At 43.8% G+C, this 24749-nt stretch overlaps 2 protein-coding genes across 6 annotated transcripts in view; one reads left to right on the top strand and one right to left on the bottom strand.

Moving 5' to 3' along the window:
* The window catches only part of APBA2 (amyloid beta precursor protein binding family A member 2), a 221691-nt gene that overhangs the window by 2282 nt on the left and 194660 nt on the right, over positions 1-24749 (bottom strand). The gene's annotated exons all lie outside the window — the stretch shown is intronic.
* Positions 1-24749, top strand: part of ENTREP2 (endosomal transmembrane epsin interactor 2) — a 344249-nt gene that overhangs the window by 314276 nt on the left and 5224 nt on the right. For 4 of the 5 annotated variants that reach the window (XM_067534559.1, XM_067534560.1, XM_067534562.1 and 1 more), the window contains 3 exons: positions 5363-5441; positions 10157-10753; positions 22908-23236. In XM_067534559.1, coding sequence (XP_067390660.1) covers positions 5363-5441; positions 10157-10753; positions 22908-23236 — 1005 coding nt within the window. The remainder of the gene's footprint in view (positions 1-5362; positions 5442-10156; positions 10754-22907; positions 23237-24749) is intronic. The other variant, XM_067534563.1, reaches the window with a different exon arrangement.

Here is a 24749-nt window from a genome sequence, read left to right as displayed (position 1 = left end):
TCAGCCCTTTCTCTTAGGAATGTGCTAAAGGAGGTCTTGGTCCGTGTGGTGGTTCTAAGGTTGAGAAGGCAAGTGACTCACTTTGAAGTTGATCTTGTTCCCCCAGAATAATCTCCAAAGGGAGAGTTGAGAGAGAATGATTAATCTTCACCCTTAGCCTGGAGAAAGAGTGTTATCTTCAAATTCTCCCTGTATAATCCACTCTCTGAATAAAAGATTTCCCCTCTTCCTGGAGGAGATGGTGGTGTCTCAGTGTTAGCAACTGAGCCACTGCATAGGTGAAAACATTTATTTAAACCTCCTGCTATTGCTGAAAAGTACAGGCTGTGTTCTCTGTATGTTCCATGTCACAATGTACAAGATATTCTGGCATTACTGGAGATGAGCATTGGTAGGAAATAGCTGGTGTCTGATTCAGAAGGCAAGACATTAACTTGATTAAGGCATGGTCTATGCTAGAAAATTAAGTTGGCTTAAGTATGTCGCTCTTGGGTGTGAAAAATCCACCCCCCTGAGTGGTGTAGTTAAGTCAACCTAACCTCTGATGTAGCCAGCGCTAGGTCAATGGAAGAATTCTTCCATTGACATAGCTATCACCTCTCAGGGAGGTGCATTAACTATGCTGATGGAAGGAACTCCTCCCATCAGCATAGGCGGTGTCTGTACTGACGAGCGGCAGCAGCACAGTTGTGTCGCTGTAGCATTTTAAGTGTAGACGTACCCTTACTCATGTCCATACAGGATTTTCCAGAATAGGCCATGTGTTTGTATTGGTGCTGTCTCCTTTCAGAAAAAGGAATTGAGTGAATGAAAAGTAGGTTTTGGTCAGCTCTGTTGTTTTACTGTCAGAACTGCAGGTGAAACATATATATATATATATATATATATATATGAAACCTGAAATTTAACTTAAAAATAATTAGGTGCTGGGGTGCAGGAGATGGGGAGTAGAGGGGATAACGGAACCTTTCCCTTTAAGGTCATCATAGTGTGTCTTGTGCAAGAGACGAGTTAGTTCTCGGGTACAGAAAACAGAGAGAGGATTCTCTGCAGAAGCTGCAGCGAGCTCACAACACCAGTAGCTCCCTGTCTTTTTAGCTTAGAGGCTGAGGAACAGAACCCATTCTGCAAACTGCCACCCCCCATGACCTGTTGATGTTTGGCCTCCTCCTTTTTTGGTGGATGTAGATCTGGGTTGGTGTTGCTTATTCCTTCTGCAGACAGCTTGCACCACCAAAGAGTTTGCAGCAAAGTGTGAGAATAAGCATTCTGCCCCTTTAGACGTTTTTTGGAGCAGGAGCACAAGTGGCTGGAGTGCTCCTTTCCCTTGTTGATGGTCTGGATGGTCCCACTCCATCAGGTAGGAAAACATGAAGTCAGTGTTTAGGGGTTCTTTTTTGCACTCTGACCCCTTAACCTAGGTTTGGGAGCTATCTAGACAAACACATACCATAAGGTACTTGGACCCTGCAGGAATTCAGAATTGAATACAGTGCATGAGGCTTGCAAACAATTCCTGACATATATCTGGAACTTGCACTTTCAATTCATGTTGGGCAACATTAGAACAGTTTATTATATCAACAAACAGGGAGGAGCAGAGTCTGCCTTTCTATGCATAGAGACCGTCAATCTCTAGAATTAGAGCATCTGCCATCATGTCACCCTTTGAGAAGTGCCTCTTCCAGGGGTGCAGAATACTCTGGCAAACAGCATCAATGGACATTTCTCCAAACACCACAAGGGGGAACTACACAACTTGGTGGTATAGAACATCTTTCAACAATGGCGATTCCCATCATGGGATCTCTTTGCATCTCACAAAAACAGGAAATGCCCAGCCTACTGCTCTCAAGTGGCATGAGAACACAGCTTCAGATGGAATGCATTTCTAATACTATGGTCAGAACCACTAATGTATGCATTTCCATCCATTCCTCTCTTGCATTGAGTCCAAAGGAAGATCAGACAGGACAAAGTGTCGGTGATCCTCCATCGCAACCCAGCATCTCTCAGTCTAGCAGCTTTGTATTTGGATGGGCACAAAACTTAAAAGATCATGGATGGAGGCTGTACAATCCATCCTTAGCAATAGCAGAAAAGACTCCACAAGAAAACACTATACCGCAAGATGAAAGTGATTCTTTCCATGGTGTCAACATCATCAGCTAGCCCCAGAGGATTCAGAGATCACTAATGTTCTGGACTAACTCGTCTCTCTGAAAATGTTACGGTTGTCTCAGCTGTTTGCGAGTACACTTGGCAGCTATTAGTGCCTTTTGCCTGTGAGTGGACAACCATACGGTCTATGCCTATCTGATTACAGTAAGGTTTTCAAAGGAACTTATCAGAACCTCTCCTCCTGTAAAGAAACCTACCCAATAAGAGCTAGTCCTATCCACACTAACGAATTCCCCACTTAGACCTTTAGCCTCATGTTTCTTTGCTCATCTGCCCATGAACGTTGCCTTTCTGGTCCTCACAGAGACTTTTCTAGTGGATTTCAGGCTGCATCCTCCTTTTCAATGAACTGATGATGACTCCACCACCACAAGTGCGAGGGCCCACTTGACAAGAGTCCAGACTACATTGATACCTTCACTTTGAGATGTTTCCTTTTCTGGAGATCTGTAGGGTGGCAGCATGGGGCTCTGTGTACACCTTTGTGAAGCATTACATCCTAGTATAAGCATCTACAACAGATGCATCCTTCGGAAGAACGGTCCTTTTGTCTGTGATAGAGCAAGGTTCCTTGCACCCTCCTCCTCGATGAACACTGATTGTGGGTCACCTCAAGTGGAATACACATAGAGACCCTCACTCAAAAAAGAGAGTCTGGTTACTTACCGTGTACAGTAACAAGTTATTCATGGTAGAGAAGGAACTGCAGAGGCAGTTAGTCCATGCCTGCCCCCACATACCTTCGGTTTGAAGCATGGGGAGGGAGAAGGGTGTGAGTGCGGACCAACGAAAAATCTTCCAGTCTCAGGTATATGGAGTGCATACACACCTCAAATGGAATATGCATCTCGAAGAACTCCAGCTACTGTATAAGGTAAGTAGTTAGGCTTTCCCTCATACAGTGAAGAAAGATGCTTTAAAGATAAAACATTGTGTGAACAAATCATGTCACATCGAGACCCTATCACTTTAAATATTGGTCTGGTCTGCAGTTCTGCATCATGGAAGCTGTGTCTGCACTTGGAATATCTCTGATACCATTTTTCATAGAGAGAGTCATATTCACAAACACTTTTTAAAAAGTCTCTTTTAAAGTCAAACTTTACAGCAAAACAGTCTCTTCATCACTTGGTAAGATATACATTTTAATCTAAAATGTCATGTTTACTCAGAGCTTTTTTCTTAATGGGTTTAGTGTAGTAATGTCACATTCAATTTTATAGAGGTCCAAATACAAATTAAGCCCTTGACACCAGAGCTTGCACAGATGTGATTGATGATTTCTAGGCTCTGTCACCTATTGCAATGAACTTATGCGAGTTAAATGTGGCCATACAGAAGCAGATGTGATGTGTTCTGCTAAAGATGACATACTTCTCATGATATCCTGACTTTGTTAGGGTATATTTTGGTACTCTTGTTTTATTTATAATTACCATTTATTCTTTTTCAATAGCAGGTACCCAAAGAACTGCTAAAAATATGATGGAGGGGTTAAAAACAAGGTTAAGGGCCTGGTCTAAAGCCCATTGTCTTCACTAGGCTTTGAATCAAATTCTTAAATAATTGTCTAGCTTTTTAAAAATTCTTTCTTTTTAGCATGCTCTCTTTCAGGTCTGCTCCCTCCTAGTGATTTTGCAGGGAAATCTCCAACAGCAATTCACATGAATCTGGAGTTGTGAATGTTGTATCTAACCTTAATCAAGTTGATAGCTTTCTAATGCTAACTCTCCTCTCTGACTGAGAAATAAATCAGTCATTTATTTGTAGTTTGTTTTGCAAATTCTCCTCTGGCACACGCCCATCTATGTTTTTTTTCAGAAAAAAATGTTATATCATCCCTTGTTACCATGAGACTTTGTGATTTACAGAAACCCATCAGCTGACTTTCATCAGCTGTATTTAAAGTGACATTTGGAACTGCATTTCAAGGAGAAAAATATTTTAAATGATTGGAAAATGGTTTTGAAGAACTTTTTAAAACGAACAAACTAAGCTGCACGAATGAATAATTTGGGGGAGAGGGGGAAGCATCCTTGAATTTCCTTCTGACAGAAGGAACCATTTGTTGACAATAATCCACCCTTGCAAATTGTTGGCAATGGTAATGACTTATATAACTTATACAAATAATAATAATGCCCTACTCTTACAGAGCACCTTCCATCTAAAAGGACCCTGTAGCATTTCAGATTACTACATCCAGCACTTAAATGCAGATACTTCTGCAAAGTAAACCCAAAAGCTATTCTGCTCTAGTTGTTCAAGGACTGAAAGTAAAGAATATTATTACTGTTTATTATGGTAAAACCTAGGGATCAACCAAGAATGGGGCCTGTTGTGCTATGTTCTGTACAAACCCAGAGTATCAGACCGTCACTGTCCCAAAGAGCTCACAGTCTAAACAGACAAGATAGACAGAAGATGGGGGAAAAGGGGTATAACACAAAAGTGGAGTGAACAGTATGATAGAAGCAGCTAGCATGATAGTTCCATGATTATTTAGGAGGGGATAAAGTACATGGAAAGAAAAGTGAAGGGAGAGAGGGTACACTGAAGGGAAGAAGGGTGAGGGCGACAAGGGTATGAGGGCGAAGTGTGGAGTGAAGCTGAGGTGAAGAGACTGTGAGGGTGTGATAGAAGAGGTTTGGAGAAAGCAGACAATCAGCAGAGGGCAGAGAAAGTCCAGTCAAAACTGTAGGAAGTTCTGTGTGCACGCTTTGGCTGTTTCTGAAACTGCTTTTATCAGGTGTAGTCTCTGCTGGTTTCTCACTGTTGTTTTCCCCAAGGCCATGTGGGAGGGGATAGCGGGACAAACAGACTAATGCATAAAGACTGTTGGTAATAGGGCATTAATTTTAAGCACTGCAGTCATTATGCTTTGTAATGTTAGCCTGAAGCCCTAAATGCCTGTGAACTCAAGATAGGTTAGCTTATAGTTCTGGAAAATCCAGCTTTATGCATGTTCACTTGCTCTACATCTACTGCTTAGTAAATTACTAAGTGTTAGTAAACTACTATGTCTATGAATACCTCTTGATTTGAATAGCAACTTGTAGGATAGCTTTTTCACATTACCAGTCCTACCCTTTAGATTCCTGACAGCATGTTTCAGGCCAGTATTTGCAGGTAACGCCATCTGCAGGCTAACGCACTGTTCTGTTATACTCTTTCCATGCAGCTCACCACCGGTACAGATCAGCACGTGACCGAATTCAGTTTGAGTGAAAGAAACACAACAGCCGGCTTTAGCACACAAGGTGACTTTACTGTTCTTTTTATTTATTTTGGGGGCGTGCAGTTGTCACTAAGGCAATTTCTATCCAATGGGTGCCAGTGGCACAGCTACACTGCTGCAGCTATACCACTATAGTGCTATAGACTAGAACCTAGACTTAGGCTATGTCTACACTGACACCGCTGTCAGATCGACTTATCTGGATCGACTGAGCGGTCAGCGAAGACCCGCTCAGTCGATCCAAAAATTGACGTATTAAGACCACCTCCTCAAGTGGCGCAGTGCATTGAAGACGGAGCGCAGAACAGAAGCACAGAAGTCGACAGGAGGTACGCACGTTTTTTGCGTAGTTTGCGTAACTCCGATTGACTGACACCGAATTTCCAAGGTAAGTGTAGACAAGCCCTTAGTGCCTAGAGTGAGAGAAAGAGCTTATCCATTGATGTAGGTAATCCATCTCCCCAAACAATGGTAGCTGGGTTGACAGAATTCTTCCATCAGTCTAGCCATATCTGCACTGGGGATTAGGTTGGTTTAACTACGGCACTCAAGAATGTGACTTTTTCACACACTTGAGCTCATAGCTATGTCAACCTAAATTTTAAGTTACCAGGCATTAGCGTGGACTGTTTGTTCTTTTTCACCTTGAAGAGGAAGGATTTGGTCCCATCTTGGTCATGATAAAAAGCACTTTTGTTCCAGTCACTCATTACTTTTCTTCACAAACTGATGTGGCTAGAATGGCAACAAAGGAAGCGGTTTTTTTTCTCCAAAGCTCTATGCAGAGTTTACTTTGATTGGAAGCTTTCTTGAGGCAGGGACTGAGATTTTTAGTTGCCTTTAACACACCACGCATGCCTGTGGCAGTCTGTAAATAATACTAATAAACAACTGTGGCTGCCTTTGGAGTGGTACACCCACATTGCTCTTCTCTCCTGCTGCTCTGTAGTACGTTAGCTGTGTAATGTGCATAGTCTCCAGAAGATGAAGAATGAAGGTGAGTTTCTTGAGTAGAGGTGCTGATTACCATCAGTAGCACAGGGCCAGCTCCTTCTTTTAATCAAGTTTGTCAGAACAGCCTTTCTGTAACAAGTCTGATTGACATTGAGAGCTTTTCTCCGCTAGGTCACTGTTTTAAATTCAGTTCAATGACCAGAACTTGTTACTAGATGGTGGCTGTTCATTGGCTTATATGAAATGAGGTGGTGGTCTCAGTCTAATTCCCAGCAGATAGGTGTCCACATCATAGCTAGCATTAACACCCTGTAGGTATTACCAGTTGGCACCTTTGCTGATAATCTGAGAAGAGAGGCTAAATTTTAAAAGGTCTGAAGACTGACCTGTCCTCTGTTATACTCCAAAAGAGGGTCAGGGCACCCTGACAAATCAGTGTTGTGAGTCAAGTACTTTCCATGATATACCTGTTTTGTGGATAACTGGAAGACATCAGTCTCCAGAATGTCTGTCCTTCACTTTTCACTAGCACTAAATTATTCTTTACAAGAAAAACCTGTTTGTTTGACATCTTTGTGTAGTGAAGTGTGATGCTGAAGACTCAAGGTGACCAGTTTCTATTGTTGAGGAGGTGTTATTTACAATGAGTTTTCATCTATACTCATAGGAGATATTTAATTTGTTTTCTCAAAATTGAAGTCATTGGGTCACTATGATGAGTAGAATGTATCTCCTTTCTGTTTGATTTGAAATAATACGTGATGCTGTAGTTGAATTAAGAATCAGTTATTCAGTCAAGCATTTTCTAACACTATGCATATGTATTTATTGTGTAGACATTTTAAAAATGCATACTATTTCTGTGACACACAATGAGGGAGGGTATAAAAGTATATGTGCATCTTTTTAAAATGACTCATGTAACTCTTCATTACATTTTTATTAAATGTTGGAATTACCAATCTGCTGGAATACATACAGTGACTATGAACCTAACATTCAAATGTATATTCTCTTTTTTAAAGAGGTTCTGCCTCCAACCACAGGAATGCACTGAGAAAGAGAGAAGGTGGGTGAGGTAATATCTTTTATTGAGGTAGTTAGTATCTTTTATTGGATCAACTTCTGTTGGTGAGAGAAAAACTTTCAGGCTTACCAAGAGTTCTGAAGAAGAGCTCTATGTGAGCTCGGAAGATTTTCTGTCACCAATAGAAGTTGATCCAATAAAAGATACTACCTCACCCACCTTGTCTCTCTAATATCTCGGGACCAACACAGCTACAACAAACCTGCATAGTGAGAGACACATTCTGCTTAATTATATTATGCATTAACATGCTATGTCTGTTTCACACTAGATTCTCCCCCCCTTCCCCTCCACAAACAAAACAAAACACATTGCCACTGTTGAGTGCCACTGTAAAACAGTCGTTGTGGCAGCCAGACCTCATGGTAGTTGAGATGATGGTGACTAGCCTCTACTACAGCTCCTTCTGTTAGTACCACCAGGGAAACTGCTCCAGTGGAGTGGAGCGATCATGAGAAAGTGTAAATATATCCTAAGGCCCTTGAGGCAGGCTGACCAATGGGTCCAAACATCTCCAACCAGGCTATAGAGAGAGTGGGAATCTCTCTTTGGAAGGTTCAGTGGTTCTCAACCTTTCCAGACTACTGTACCCTTTTCAGAAGTCTGATTTGTCTTGTGTACCCCAAGTTTCACCTCACTTTAAAACTACTTGCTTACAAAATGAGACATGAAAATTCAAAAGTGTCACAGCACTCTATTACTGAAAGATTGCTTGCTTTCTCATTTTGGCTGTATGAAATTTTAGTTTGTACTGACTTCGTTAGTGCTTTTTATGTAGCCTGTTGTAAAACTACTCAAATATCTAGATGAGTTGATGTACCCCCCTGGAAGACCTATGGTTACCCTCAAGGGTATGCATACCCCTGGTTGAGAACCACTCTGATTGTTTTTGAGTTATCAATAAAACCAAATCCTGGAGGAGAAGTTCCAGTCAGAGTTTAGACACTACTTCAAGGTTTGTGCTCTGAAGATGGGGTATGGATTCAGCTCATCCACACATCTGTATTAATATTCTAAAGATTTTAAATCATGACAATGTGGTATGTTACACAGATTCATCTTAAATATCCAAGTAAGAAGCTTTTGGAGACATTGTGGTATATTTAACAAATGATGCTTCTTAAAAATTGTCTAAGTATTTACATCACCAAACTTAAATTTCAAAGGAGCTATTACACTTTGAGAAATAGTAAATATTATGCATTTTAACATGTCTAAATAGATATTTACATAATTGACTGTTTCCTTTGGTGATTTTATATTTCCTGGCAAATACATGTTTATTTCACCCATGCCCAGATGAAAATATTAGGTTTCATTCAGCAATTTTTCAGCTTCATAAAATTTAGCCTTTTGGATATTTCACATCATATGCAATGATGGGTCCTTCTCCACACCTTTGGAGTTCCAGGGTGATCTGATAAGCCCCCCAAATACAACGGCTCCCTTTTTGAAGTCTACAGTATTTCTTGTCAGGCCAGGAACACTGCACTATGAGAGGCTCTCTTTCATTTCAGCACTTCCACTGCCTCTTGCTAACCAGACCATGGGAGTTCAGAGGCACTTTACCAAACATTTGTAAACCTGCTAACGGATCCTGTTGTCCCATCCGTGAACTCAAAAGTGAGAATCTGTTTAGCTTACCAGTAGTGCTAGCAATAATTTACATGAAAAGATGCAGCAGAGACTGCTGAGCTGAATGGAACAATTTATTTTAAGCCATGTATATTCTGTATATAATTTGGGATGACACCTGATAACTCCTCTTCAATTTTAGTACACTGTGGATAAATAATTGGTTGTATTCTGAAGTTAGGCAAAAAAGAATGTATAGGCAAGGATGTAGGAGTGTTTCCTCCATCAAAGGGATTTCCTTTGTTCTCTTTGAAAATCATTTCTGGTAACAAAGAGGAGACAAACACAGCTTTATGTAACATAAAGATAAGTTTTCATTTATAATATAAATGTGTGAGCATCTTAGAAGAAGTGATATAAATCTCAGCTTCTAATACTAAGGGCTTCCAAGATGATGTATATCTGCAGAGACTGTAGACCTGTCATCTGCCGTGTAGAGACAAAGAAATCTCTGATACGCTATACATTTTGTATGCTAGAGAAGTGGTACAAGGCTGGATTCTTTTTCTAAAAGTTCTTTGATGTGTATTCGAGACACATGCGATGCCTAGTTACAAGATGTTAGATACAAAACTAGCATTGACTGTAGTGATATGTGTAAAACTTTGATCAGTGCCTTCTGAGAATCTGTGTAAAGTATTATTGTTCCCACCACACACATTCCTTATAGCATTAAAAGAAATGTTTATCAAAGAAACCAATAAAGGAAGGACTATACCCCACTCTAACTGTAGTTGGAAAATATATGGTATGAGCTTTATCAGTGAAAGAAAATAGATGAGAATTGCTCAAAGCATTTTGCTTGAGAGACTAAAAGCAGGAAGATGACTTCAGTCTTTAGTGTCCTGGCATTTTGTCATTTAAAATATTTTAATTATTTTAATATATTGCTTGAAATCCATTAGTTGAACCATTAGATCATTATCTCTTTCGGACAAGGACTCTCTTCATGTTGTGTCTTGTACCGCAGTGGCACATAGCTGGCTTAAAAACAGAACGAGATACTAATGATGATATGCAGCGTTGCAATGTGATAATACTCCAAATGCCTTGTTTTGCAGTGTCTGTTGACAGTACCTCTCTGATGGTCTCTGAGATTGCTGATATCCCAGATCATAGCTACTCCTCAGAGGATCTTTATTCTCTGGAAGTTCAAGGGTCTGTCCGTTCTACAGACTTTTCTCCATACAGTACAACCCACAAAGGAGCCACAAACAGGAGCTGCACCAGTTTGGATCACAGCATTCGCTCTGGGTTTCCTAGGACTAAGTCTCAATGTTCCCCTGATGAGGATGGCAGTTCCCACAGCAGAGCCTCTACAGACAGGTCTCAAGGCCAGGAATGTGAAAACTATGTTCATGGCAGAGCCTCAAACTGCTCCTCAGAGAATTTCAGCCCATCAGAAAGAGAATCTCATAGCTCTGTTAGAGAAAACAAAGCCATGCCATCCTTGAAACAAATGAAAATGTGTTGTGGGGTCTTTAACCATTCTGCTGCTGTACACTCTCAGTCTTCTTCCTGTTCTGTTCCTGCAAGTTCTTCATCGCACTGTGGCTGCACCGAGAGAACTGCCCAGCAGCATTGCATTAGAAAATACAGAATTCCAAACATAGTCCGATCCACTAGTGACCCTGTATCTTGTTCATCCAGCACAGAAGGTAAGTGGGGGCCACTAAGGCAATGTAGTATGGAATAAATCAAGCAGTTGATTTATCCTGCAGCTAGTATTGCTGGAAGTTATTTGAAGCTTTGAGGGTGATTTACACATGCAGAGTTTAACTCCTTGTAGATTTCCCACATTTAAAAGCTATAGGCGGAATGAATGTGGAAAAACCTACAAGTGTGAAGTAAATAATTGTTGTTCTTAATTGTATTCACCTTTCTCCACTGACTCAAAAACTGAAACCTGGGGCAGCATATGAAGAACAGTCTGCTACTGTCACACTGAACACCAAGACTACAGAGTTGAGTTGAGTTGAGTTGAGTGGAAGCTGGGGTACAGTTCAGGGGAGGGGAATGGCCGAGCAGACATACTTGTAGTGCAGCAGGCCTGGCTTCCGGTTTGCATCCCTGAGGTGGCATTGTCTTTAATAGGATCAGCAAGCAATACACAAACAGCACTGGCACTAGAGGCCGCAGGTGTACGGTGTAGTGACAAGCTGGTGAGTTAGTTTCAGAAGGACGGTGAACTAATGTGATGAGGAGACTAACAAGTTGGTGGTAGCCTCTAGCTTTCCAGCTGCAGTCTGCTATAAAAAAAACCCTCTGAGCCAAGCAGGAAGAGGTCTTGCTTAGCAGCTGCAAACCCTTCATTACAAAACCAGTTGTTTACTGTGAAAGAGAAACTATTTGTTACAGTAGAATAATTTGGCCAAATGATAGCATCGATGACATAATGGTCTACAACTATTTGAAAAGGGGTAGACATCCCAAAAGGAAGTAAGTTGTTCAGGGATGGTCAAAGGAGTAAATTGGAGAAATGGATTGAAAGTAAAAGGAGGAAAAGTTGTCCTAACAGTGATATCAATTGGACTGTTGAATAGTTTTCCAAGGGGTGGCTAAATCATTGCTTGGCTAATTTAAAGCAGAAGTGGACAAAACAGGAGAGGAAAATAATATGTAGAATAACCCTGCACCAGCAGGATGATGGGCTAAAAGATCTACTAGGACTTTTACATCTTTATTGTGATTCAATGAATTTGAGATATTAACACCTAGTTCTGTGAGCTCCATGGGACAGTGAGTTAATGCACTGGCATTTTACATCTAGAAACCTGGCTTCAAATTGCCACCCAAGAAATGTGTATCCTTAATCTAAAAATAGTATATGCTGGATTTCTTATATGTGAATGTTATTGTAATGCTACATATCTAGTAAGAAGCAGATGTGTAGATTAAAACTAGAGATATGGGAACTCATTTTGTTTAATTTCCAACCCACTTAACTCAGATATTAGGTTTGTGTTCTGCTTAGGAGAGACTCAAATAAAGAGGCAGAGAAAGATCTAAAGCAGAGGTGTCAAACATCCGTCCCGCGAACCTTTTTGATCTGGCCCACGTCTGGCCAGTTTTTTTGAGACGTGCTGCCGCCGAAAGTGAGGGCATTGGCACTTAAAGAGATTTCTCTGCCTACAGCATTGACGGTTTGAGAGTCCGTGAAATGTCTTAAAGTGTTGATGTCGGACGCAGAGAAATCCCTTAAAGCGGCAATGCACTCAGTCCGGCAACACGGCCCACCGCAAAATCCCGCCGCCGAAAAGGACTGATGCCGTGCCGCCGAAAAGGGGAAGATGGCCCGAATTTTTCGGCGGAGGGTATTGCATGGCCCCTGTGAAGTGCAGTTTATGAGAATTTGGCCCGTCACCATCAGCAAGTTTGACACCCCGATCTAAAGACAACATCAATATGCACCTGAGTGTATGTAACATACAGGAAGCTTATTTATGCTGACCTAGCTTGTGAGAGATTCTTTCATCACCAAATTGTTTGTTCCTTAAAATTAAATCCCTTTGAAGAAATGGATGAGTTTAAGTGAAAGAAACAGAAGTTTGCAAATTCAAACCATTTTGCAAACTTCAGAAACAGTTTGAGAGATTCATAAAAACTCTAGCTTCATGAAGTTCCCATCCCTACTCATAACATTCGCCGCTTTCCTCCCTGCTCTGGGTGAAGTTTTCTTAACATTATTTGGAAATCACATAAATATTACAAGAAGCATATTTCCAATGACATGTAGCAGCTGTTTGTATCAGCCCCTGGAGCTTCATCTTTCCTAAGGTGCTTTCTCTTGTGATACACAGCAGGAGTTGCTTACCTTTGGCTAGCTCTGCCTAAGCATTTGATCTGGATACTTCAGGGACGGGCTATGGAGCTGTAGTGTTTAGCATGGAACGTTTAGATACTGGAAATTACAATCTGGTCATTGCTTTAGGCTGTACATTGTTCATTCAGTGGGAAAACTCCTGTGCAGCAGGGAAGGCCTGAGGCACAGTGGAATAGCTGTAGTTTCAGCTCAGGAGAGGTGGAAGATCTGTAGCCCATTCAAAGGGTCCACACCCCTGGCCCAGTACCGTGTATTGAGTCATGGGAACAAGGTGAAAGTGGCCAGCAGGAGTGGGTGGGGATGAGGTAGGCCCAGTACTCCTTGCAGTAGGGAACAGCATTCAGCAGGGTTGCTGCAGTATCTGGCCCTGAACTCTACTGATGTTCCATGCTGGGGGAGGATGATTATATAGCTCATCTACGTATGTGACTCCTTTGTGCCAAGTCCAGCTAGGTGGGCGAATTGCAGTGAGGTGGATTCACGCCAGTGAAAGGGGCCCCAATGGCTCTGTATTTGTGTTCAGAATGTGTTGGCAGAAGTAGGAAGAAAGCTTCTGATATTAAAGTACACACAGGTCTCTGCTTTCCGTAGGGGAGAAGAGTAAGAGAAGGGAAAGGAAACATCAGCTTCTTGATCACGAGCCACACCAAACAGTGTTCTCCCTAGGCATGCAAAGATACCGAAAATCGACACAGTCTCCTTTGTGCTTGTTTCTACTTCTTCACAGGGAGGGATCTGTGCCTAAGGGTCTGCACTGCGGGCAGTTGTGGCTTTGCAGAAATGGGACTTGGGAATCCACGGAGTTTGAGGATAAAGGATGGGATGCTGGGTACCAGCTGGGCTCCACCCAAAACCCAGAGGAAAAGCTAGTAGTTGCCAGTAATATACTATTTAGCTCTCTGCCCTTTTATTATAATTTGTATTATGGTAGCACCTACAGGTCCCAAGAGTCCCTACCCCAAAGAGATTAGTCTAAATAGACAAAAGAGAAAGGGTGGAGCAGAGAAATTATTTACGATCTCCATTTTACAGGTGGGGAACTGAAGCACAGAAAATAAAGTGATTTAGCCCAAGCTTACATTGGTAGATTTGTGTGTGGTCCGTCTTTCATGGCGGAAAATCAGTTGTGTGTCTCCTGCTGGAGAAGTTGTAGGAAAATGTTAATTAGAACTCAGTTTCCACTTCTGGGCACCACAGATTAACTTCTCTTAGGTATCTGCCATGTTTCCACTACATAAATCCTGATTTTTAGGGATTCATGAATGTAATGCTACACATTGATGTGGCGGGTCTCTGCCAGATGCTATAGCCACTGCACAGCAACTAGTTTCCAGCATAAAATATACAAGCAGAATTATTGTACTTGCACAGTATTTACAGTAACACAACAGCCATTAGGCCTAATGTATTAATAATCCAGGAATTAAAGTGTTTGTTTCCAAGCAGGTTTAAAACTTCATGGATTTTTGTGTCAGTAATTCTCAGATTAATGTGCCACCAAGTAAGCCTTGACATGATAGAGCCATTATGGTCTATTTGATTAATAATCAGCCCATTTACCTCTTGATGCTGGGAGTCTGTCTGTTTGTTTAAAGCAGAATATCTACTTTTCTTCTTCAAGTGATGGCCTCTGAATGGGGTGTGCATGCATGCCATGCACCAGAGCCAGAACTGTTCGTAGTTGTGTCCGTTGACCCACACGAGTCGGCCGAGTGGTCCGTTCACAGCTTTAAGAGGCTGTGCAGGTTGATGCTGCTCTAGTTCCCTCTTACAGCCGCATGGCCAGAGTCGGAATCCTTCTTTCTCAGCACTCTTAGCTTGCTAAGAGAACTAATTTTCTGTTCCTACCATTGTACATAGTTTTATAGTTTCTCTAGTCTTTAGTTAGTTGGTTACATATATTCTTCTTTTGGACTTGTGACCCGCCGGCTTCAAGAACTGTGCTTTGTGCCCATGCTCCTTCTCTGTGGGCAGTGTTGCCTCTATTGCCTCAGCAAAGCTCACCTTATTTCCCCAGTGCTCCATTTGCCGCTCACCATCGCAGAAGCACTGTGCAAATAAGAAGCACAGCCATTAGTATAAAGGGCGGCTCCCTATTGGGGACCACCCTTTGCCTCCTCCAGCTGTACCAGGTCAGGTGAGAATTTGGATGTTCTACCTCTCAAGAAGTCCCGCATGGAGCATAAGTTGAGGCACCACCGTGAGCCCTCTGTGCCACATCCAGGCATGTCTGCCAGTCACTTGCCTTCACTGCTGGTGCTGTCCACACCTCCAGGTGCCTCCGAACTCTCCTGTCTGCTTCCCCAGACTCCTGTCTCTGCTGCTGCCTATGGCCAAGCTGATGCTACCGTATGCTAGCTCCTCATGGTACCCGTGCCTCGCAGCTCCCCTTTCCGGTGAATGAAGCACTCCTGCTTCCTGAGCAAAGCTCTGTTCCACCACCGCCTTGCACTGTCGGTACCAATAGCCCTGCCCCTGCCAGACCTATCCTTGGAGTCTGAGTGTGGTTCTGAGATGTACTCCTCCTCCTTTCCTGCACACTCATACAGCCCAGATCTGCTGCACCAGCCACCTTACCTGCTATATGGACCCTCCACTGATGTGTGGTTCCGCTACCCCCGGAGGCCATCATTGCCCAGCAACCTATCTGCTTGACCCTACTGGCAGCTTGGGACCCTTACTGGGGTCATGGGGTGCCAGTGCTTCCACCTCGATGGCTGTCTTCTTCCTGCATTGTGCCTCCCTCCATCTATGATGAACCTTAGGGCGCTCCCATGCCACCAGCACCACTGGTACCGCCGGTGCCCACCAGGGCCTCATCGTCCCCGGACGACGATGTCATTCTGCGCACTCTCTCTCCTGTGGATGACCAGGGACAGCACCAGGACTTGCTTGAATCACCACATGGCAATGGCCCTCAAACTCCCAGTAGAGGAAGTCCAGGATATGCAAAACCAGTTCCTGGATATTCTCCAACCCTAATGGCCCTCCCAGACTGCCCTACCGATCCACGAGGCCATTCTACAACCAGCCCAGGCGGTCTGGCACACTCCAGCTTCCTATGCCCCCACCCCAAAATGTGCTGAACACTGCTATTTCGTCCCAAATCACTCATGGTCCATGCAGAGACTGAGCGCACCCGGTAGCAACACCTCAAGGACACCCCTCTGGACCAGGCAGTGAACAAGTTGGAGCTTCTTAGGCGCAAGGTTTAATCATCTGTGAGCCTCCACTTCTGTATCACCAATTATCAGGTCATCTTGGCGAAATACAATTTATTCTTCTACTCCAAGTTGGCAGAGTTTCAGCCCTACCTTCCGGTAGACTAAGAAGGGGAGTTCCAGGCACTGCTTGATGAGGGGAAGCTTGTCGCTAAGGTGGCCCTTCAAGTGTGGTCAACGTCGCTGACAACTGTGTTCCACACTGTAGTGTCTGGCGTCGTACTCTGCTAGGATTCCGGACTCCAGCTGTTCAGCTTTCTTAAGGCATTCCAGACCACACTGGAGGACCTCCCTTTTGACAACACAAGCTCTTCAGTGACAAGATGGACGAATCTCTCTGCTCTCTTAAGGATTACCCTGCAGTCACTTTGCATCAACACCCTGGTTCCTACCTGCCAGCAGCAGAGATAGTATTTCTGTCCCTGAGCCACCTACCAACCTTACTTCCAGTGCCTGCAGGAGCCCACTCGCCATCACCCACATACCCAGCGATCCTGCTATTCTGCCGCTTCCACCTCCGCTGTATTGGTCCCAATGCACTGTCTGTCCAAACAGCTATTTTGACACCTCCCCCAAGACCCGAATCTCCCACAGCACTCTGAATCATCTTAGGGGGCCATCTTGCCCTCTTTGCCCTCAACTGGGGCAAGATCACCACTGATCGATGAGTTTTGGATGTCATCCATCAGGAGTACTTGATAGAGTTCTTCTCGTTTTCCCCTCATCGCTCACCATTTGGGGGCCGTGAGGATCCCTTCTAACATGACCTCCTCCACGAGGAAGTGTGAGCTCTTCTCTAGAAGTGCACCATTGAATGCATCCCCTGCCATTACCATGGCCCTGGTTTTTATTCCTCCTGTTTCCTTGTGTTGGAGAAGGGAGATGGCCGCTGTCCCATTCTGGACCTCCAGGCACTGAACAAATTTATATACAAATTCTGGTTCTATATGGTCACTCTTCCTTTCATTCTTTCAACCCTCCCCCGCAGGGCCTGATTCGCAGTTCTTGGTATGAAGGCTGCCTACTTCCATGTCGACATCCACCCGGCGCATAGGAAGTTCATCCATTTCACAGGAGGGCGCTCCCATTGTCAGTTCCAGGTCCTCCCCTTTAATATTGCTACCACTCCACACATAGTCATGAAGGTCTTTGCCATCACCGCAGCCCACCTGCGTTGCCTTGTCCACTCCGTTTCCCTACCTGGACGACTGGCTCCTCGTTGTGCCATCGCGCACCAACCTCCTCTCCATTATCCAGACCCTCTGTGCTCTCTTTGCCAGCCTGAGTATCTGCATCAAGGAGGACAGCCTGGATATCTGAATCAATGAATCTGTTCTTATCCCCGTGCATACATTCACGTTCCTCAGGGCATCTGGATTCTCTTGCGGACCATGCTTTTCTCCTGATGGACCATTTTGCCACCCTCACCTCCCTCATTGTGCAATTCCGACACAATCCGATTACAATCTGCAGCTGCCTTTCTTTCCTGGGACACAATGGCTGCCTGCATATCCATCGCTCCACATGCCCATCTGCATATGTGCTGCCTCCAACTGTGGCTCAGATTGAACTACAAGCTGCAGATAGGCCACTTGAGCAAGCCAGTTCTGCTTCCCCTCCTCCGTCCTGACTTCCCTCATGTGGTGGACAAACCTGTCCAAGGTCTTGGCTGACATCCCATTCGCTCTCCCCACTTCCCCCACCACTCTCACCAGCAATGCCTCCCTCATTGGGTGGGGTGCTCACTTGGAGGGCCATATAGCCCAAGGCCTCTGGGAACTGCACAAGGCCTGAATGCACATCAATAGAGTGGCGTTGCGGATTGCCCGCCTTGCCTGTCGGATGTTCGTGCCACTCATCAGATCCCGCCACATTCAAGTGCTGTCTGACCACATGATAGCAGTTGTGTATATCAATAAGCAGGGCAGCGCCTGGTTTCCCTCCATCTACGCAGAGGCCATCCTCCTCTGACACTGGTGTCTCAGGCATGTGGTCACTCCCCACACCGGGCATCTCCTGGGCACCAGCAATTCTCTGGCAGACACGCTCAGCAGTCCTTCTACATGAATCTCAAGTGGGAGCTCCACAATCTCATGCTCCACTCAGTTTTTTGCCAATGGGACATGCTGTGCTGGGGTCTCTTTGTGACTGCCGCAAACCACAAACTTCCCCTTTTCTGCTCCAGAGGAGCTCTCAGACTAGGCTCACAGAATGACACCTTTCTCCTCCACTGGACCTCTGACCTCTGCTACACCTTCCCACCCATTCCCCTGCTTCTGCAAGTCCTGCGCAAGTTGCGGCGGGATTGCACAATGCTCATTCTGATAGCCCCCTTCTGGCCACACTGGTTCACTGATCTCCTCCACCTCTCCACTTCCCCCTGATCCGCCTTCTCACCCACCCGGATCTCCTCACACAGGTGCACGGCTGCCGGACACACCCCAATCCGGGGCCACTTTACCTCACAACTTGGTGTTTTGATGGGGCTCGTGGGTATTTAGATAGGGCATGCTCCATGTGTGACATCCTCACACAACTGTGTGCTTGAGCCTGCTACCAAGCTAAATGGCTACACTTCGCCTGGGTGCACTGCCACTGATTCTCTCTGGAATCCGTCTCCATTCCCATTCTCCTGGATTATCTTCTCCACCTCTGGCTGTCAGGACTCGCCCACTCCTAGTTCTTCCATCTTCACACATCTGGCCACCTCCTGCTTCCTTCATGGTTTCCTCAACACCTTTCCATCAGTACAGAAGCCTACCCCCTTCTGGGACCTGAATCTTGTCCTCTGTGCCCTCACTAAGCCTTCCTTTGAACCCCTTGGGATCTCCTGCCTTGCTCACCTCTCTATGAAGATGATCTTTTTGGTGGCTATCACCTCAGCATGAGGCATTAGCGAGCTGGTGGCCATGATGGCTGACCCACCCGTATCTTCTTTCAGAAGGACAAGGTCTCCCTGCGATTGACTACATCCTAAGTTTCTCCCTAAGGTGACCTCTCTGTTCCACCTGAACCAGTGCATACACCCCTCGTCTTCTACTCAAAACTGCATGCCTCCCCTAGGGCGTGAACATTGCATTCTTTCAATGTCCACTAGGCGCTGGCCTTTTATTGCCAGCACACCTGCGACTTCTGTGCCTCACCTTGCCTCTTCCTCACCATCGTGGAGCGTGCCGAGGCCACACCCTCTCCTCGCAATGCCTCTCTAAATGGATTGTATTGTGGAATGCTACTTGCTCTCTCATGTTCCTCCACCCCTGGGAGTCACGCACACTCCATGCGGGCACATACCACCACGTTGGCCTTCCTCGGGGACATCCCATGGCAGGACAGTTGTAGGGCAGCCACATGTTCCTCCATCCACACCTTTTCTACTCACTATGTCATCACCCCCGTGACAGTAGCAGATGCAGCAGTTGGCCGTGTCGTCCTGTAGGTCGGGACTTCTTTCGTGTCCTCACACCCACCTCCATGCTGAGCACTGCTTGCTACTCTCCCGTATCTGGAATCCATATAGGGACCATCACTCAAAGAAGAAGGGGAGGTTATTTACTGTAACTAGCGATTCTTTGACATATGTGGTCCCTGTTTGGATTCCAATCCCATCCTCCATCCCCTCTGCTGCAGACTACATTGCTTGCAGGTAAGAGGGACCTGGAGCGGCATCGATCTGCACAACTCCTTAAAGCCTCGGATCCACCACGCGGCCAACGCACAATGCACGTGCAGGTCAACATACACTACTACAAACCATTCTAGCTCCGGCGCATGGTGTGCATGCGCATCCCACATCTGGAATCTAAATAAGAACCACACATCTCAAAGAACTTCCAGTTACAGTAAGTAAACCTCCTCTTTCAGATACAAGAACAATAAAAATACCTGTGGTGTAACAGATTCCTTCATATTCTTATGGTCAATAATCCCTGACTGTGGTAGCGTTCCAGAGGGGTAGCCGTGTTAGTCTGTATACAGCAAAAACAACGAGAGTTCTGTAGCACTTTAAAGACTAACAAATTTAATTTCAGTAGGCATAAGCTTTCATGGGTTGCACCCCACTTTCTCAGATGCAGTTGGTAGAAATAAATATTTGCTATATTATTTCTACCAACTGCATCTGAGGAAGTGGGGTGCCTACTGAAATTAAATTTGTTAGTCTTTAAAGTGCTACAGAACTCTGGTTGTGACTGTGGTAGGTTCACATATAATATCAGTTAAGAAATGGGTTCTTAATTTTAAAACTATTTAGAAATTAATTGTTTGCACTGTTTCATTAAACTATTACCATAACACAGGAGGACTAACTCAATTAGTGATTCTAATATAAACTGTATCTACACTGGGAGGATTTGCCAGTATAGCCCAGAGTAACCCCATCATTGTTGGCATACGCTATAGTAACTAGTGTGACAGATAACAGAATGTCTAGTGTTTTGTTTTGCTCTATGCTCCAGGCATGTTAAGCATCCACCAGTGTGACAAAGGCTGCCAAGACAAACTCCACTTAAATCCACTGAAATGTCTCCTCTTAACTGGAAAGCCATCTACCAAGTTAAGGACAGAGAAGCAGCCATCACTCATAATTTCATTGTCTTTTTTGAGTTTGCGAGACACAATGTTCTTTTTTTCTGGTTTAATTATACACTCTGCCAGGAAGGATTAGACCAATTTTTCATTATAGGCTTTGCCCTGAAGATGCAGAAGAAAAACATCCTCTGATGTACCTAGAAGTTCAAAATAGTTTTCAGTGCTGGAAAGAGTAATAAACACAAATGGAGGGATTTAGTCCTTTTTGACTGTCAGAAGCCTGAGGTAAAAAAGACTGTGGTGGTAATTACTATGTGACATCATCACATAGTAGTTGTGCTGGCATCTCAGTCACCCTCTCATCAGAGGGCAAGATGCCTCGGGAGCTGTTTGCAGATGCTTCAGTAACCCCTCTGCAGTTCATTGATGCTTTGGCGACTGAACCGATAGGATGGAACTCAGGAAAAGATGGTGAGATCATTCTCCAGAATGTGCACATTAACTAAAATTAGTGACACATGCCACTTGCCCTGCAGCAGAATGAACCTGTAAAGGGGGATGGAATTATTAAACAGAACTCCAGCTCCTCCAGACAGAGACAAGAGGAATTCATCTTACTTGTTTCTAGTACATCCTAGATACCTCTATGGTCAATTGGGTCTCGTGAGGAATTATAATAGGGCCTGCTCCCAAGAGAAGCTGAGTCCCCTCATTGATGTCAACTAGCTTTCAAGATTAGGCCCATAGATGTGCAACTTTGATAAATACATTTTCTTCTTTGTTGTATATCTTAACCCTGGAAACATTTGTTGACAGGGCAAAGGGCTATTGCTGCACAAACTTGGCTTATAAATAAGGTTCATTTTAAACACATCTTCAGTACTACTACTAGATCTGTGCAGTTTCTTTCTGGGAGGGAAATTGTAATAGATGTTGCCGTTGCAAATCTGGACTATGCATTTTCCTTTGCTTTTAGCAGTGAATACAGTGTATGATGCGGGAGGTGGTTTGGGGGATTTTTGTTAAAGGTGATAATTTGCCTGCACACTGTAGCTAATGTTAGGAAACAGGATTATTTCAGGCTGCATTAGAAACAGGTGAGGAGTCAATTTCCTAAAATTGGATTATAGGGTTTTTTTTTCCTATGAATAATTAAACCAAGCTACAGACTGAAAAATAAAATCAATTAATTTGTGACTCTTTCCCCTAAATTCTGTTGCTAATAATATATATAAATGATGTTCTGTATCACGACACCACTTTCTATGCACATGATTCTTGGATCCAGATGCTACCACTCTTTCTAGTGCTGAGCCTGGGGCCTCCGAGCTTGTCTTATCTTTTACTGTAATACTTCATTACAGTTTCCCAGTTAAAGAGAAGGTTCCCAAATGGTAGGTCCCAACACACCAATGGGTCGCGGGGACCTAGGCACACGTACACTTCTCACAGCGTGGTGCAGAGGGGCAGCGGTGGGTGGAGAGTGAGCCCACCCCATTCACGGACTGCACCACCACTCACATTTGGCACTGCCACCCCTCTGTCACGTACCCACCACACCAGTTAGGGTTGCAATGCCAGGGTACAGAACTCTAATGGTGGATTGCAATGAAAGGACTAAATGCAGTTGGTAAGTTACCGTAGTAAGAAGTTTGGGAACCCCTGCAGTAGGCATAGGGCAGGGTTTGATGACAAATTATAATGCAGCACATCTACATATTTTGGGAAGCAGGCTTTCTCTTGAGGGCACCAGACCAGTCTTAAGCTTTTTTTGGTCTGACTGATTCTCCTGGTAACTTTAGTCTGCAATCTTATAAATTGTGTTTATTGTGTATAATGTTTGTCTCAGCCCAGTCTGTAGCGGACAAATTTCCCTTTACACAATTAGTATCCCCAGGCATTCATGATAGTGTTAGCAGAAGGGTCCCGCTTGGTCCTGGGGAGGAATCTTTCCCTGCCACTCTCAGTGCTGTACGCTTTCTGTTGATAAATGGAGGACATTTCCAGGAATGCCAGTATGAAATGTTTCACCAGCATTCAATTCAAGTATTAGAAGTCTTTAAAATAGCTGTTTTTAAAAGTTTCCTTGGCTTTATGTTTTTGTTGCACTGTTAATCTACTAGGAGTAATAGGTTGTAGTCAGAATGATATAATATTCCCCTGTGAGGATGTTTGATTTGACACCTTTCTTATTCTAGCCTTTTTTTTTTTAAAGATGCATTTTCCCCCCTTTATTTTTAGTTCCCGTTTCTAGTTCTCATGTGGCTGCCTCTGCTTGCCAGGACTCTGTAAGCCGTTTCCTACCCACTGGAAAACAAAGAGAAACAAGGAAAACTGACCTACAGTTAAAGCCAAAGGCCTTGCACACCATCTCCAAAGAGCGACCGCACTCTTTAGTAGACCTTAAGGCCTATAAAGACACAAAAATTTTGGTGGCTAAATTTTTGGAACATTCAAACTGTAATCTCCCTCCAGAAGTGCGTCATGTGGTGAACAGCATAAGATCTGTAATCAAATCTGATGAAAGACACATGGAAGAAGCCATCTTCAGTGCCAACATTATAGATCAGGTAAGACCATTATGGTGTTTATAATAAGCAGGTGCTAACATACTTGTGTAATGGGTTGGCTTTAGAGTATTAATTTTGTCAAGTAATGACATATTTTGTATTGAACAAGACATGATTTTAAAGATGGCCTTTAGGACTAAGCTCCACAGGGCAGGAATTTATACTGATGATATAGCAGAAGATATTTAGGGAATTCTCACCTTAGATTTTTAAGTTTACTCTCTTCTCCCCCTGTGTAAGCCTGGAGGTGGAAAAAGTATTTGAGGGAAACCGACTTGGAGCTTTTACTTCTTGAACTAGTGAAGCTCAGCTACATTTTGTAGCAGATACGTTTGGAGGCAGAAGGGAGGGATGGAGTCTACCAACTGACAAGAATGGATAGATACACAAGTGATATTAGCATCTGTTGTGTAGGAGGGCAGTGCTCACCCGTTTCTGGCTAGAAGACGAACACCAATTTTGTTAATTTTTTAGGAAGAGAGCTGGCAAATTCTAATTCTCAGAATTAAGGAATAGAGGGTCCTCACACCTTTGACTGAGAAATAAGTTGGGTTCACATGCGTGGATGAGACCATGAAAACACAAAGCACTGTGAACAATGCATAAAGCTTAACGTATTTTGTAATCTAAAGCCTGATTCAAAATAAACCTTTTTTGTCCCCTGATTTTCTAATGCACATTGGCCAAATGTTGAAGTCCTTGACTTCAGTGGGAGTTTTACTTGAATACGGCCACAGGATTGGCCTCTTATTCATTTTGTAACAAAAATATCAGCTTTAGAAATGGAGTTTCTTCTCGCTATCGCTTGGGTGGGTAGAACATTGGCTGTCAGAGACCTGCCAGCCCCTTGCCGTAAGACTCGGGGGTTGTACCTATCTGAATGGAGGACTGAGGATATGTAAATGGGAGCAACCGCATATCCTGGAGGTCATTATCTCTATCTATTTGCCTGCTGTTCACTCTTTTCCATAGCAGTAGGAAAACTTCCTGTGTCTTTAAAAGTACATGATACAGTGGCAGCCAAATAGCATTGTGGGAGAGACTTAAGAGCTGTAGAAAGTGTCCACCCGTGACGAAGGCCTGCTCGTGAGATAACTTGCATTAGCCTTTTGCTAGCTGGCAAGTAGACAAAAGTGAAATACTAACCTTACTGTATCTAGTCACATCATCGGAAACGCAGTAATAGCCTGAGATCCTTAAGAATTCCATAGTGACACTATGTCATCAACATTTTTATTGCTTCGCAAACATTATAGGTCATTCACTCCCCAAGGTTAGAAAGCTGAAAACAATATATTAGGGCTGTAATGGAAAACCATAGTGTCTCAAAAAGAAAAATACTATAGATGAATTGTTTTAGACAGATAGTAAAAATGGGAACCAATAGTGCAATGTTTGTCAAGTGTAGGCTTTTGAGATCTGAGGAGACACATGACTGCCTCAGATAAAGGGAACAATCCCAGTAAAGTTATTTTTCCAGTCATCAGTCACTCAAAGTCCAAGCAGCTCCATG

This window comes from Emydura macquarii, unplaced genomic scaffold (assembly GCF_026122565.2).
Source record: "Emydura macquarii macquarii isolate MOO-44397 ecotype Brisbane River unplaced genomic scaffold, CSIRO-AGI_Emac_v2 contig_3451, whole genome shotgun sequence".
Classification (NCBI taxonomy): Eukaryota; Metazoa; Chordata; order Testudines; family Chelidae; genus Emydura; species Emydura macquarii.
This window is presented reverse-complemented; position numbering and strand designations above follow the sequence as displayed.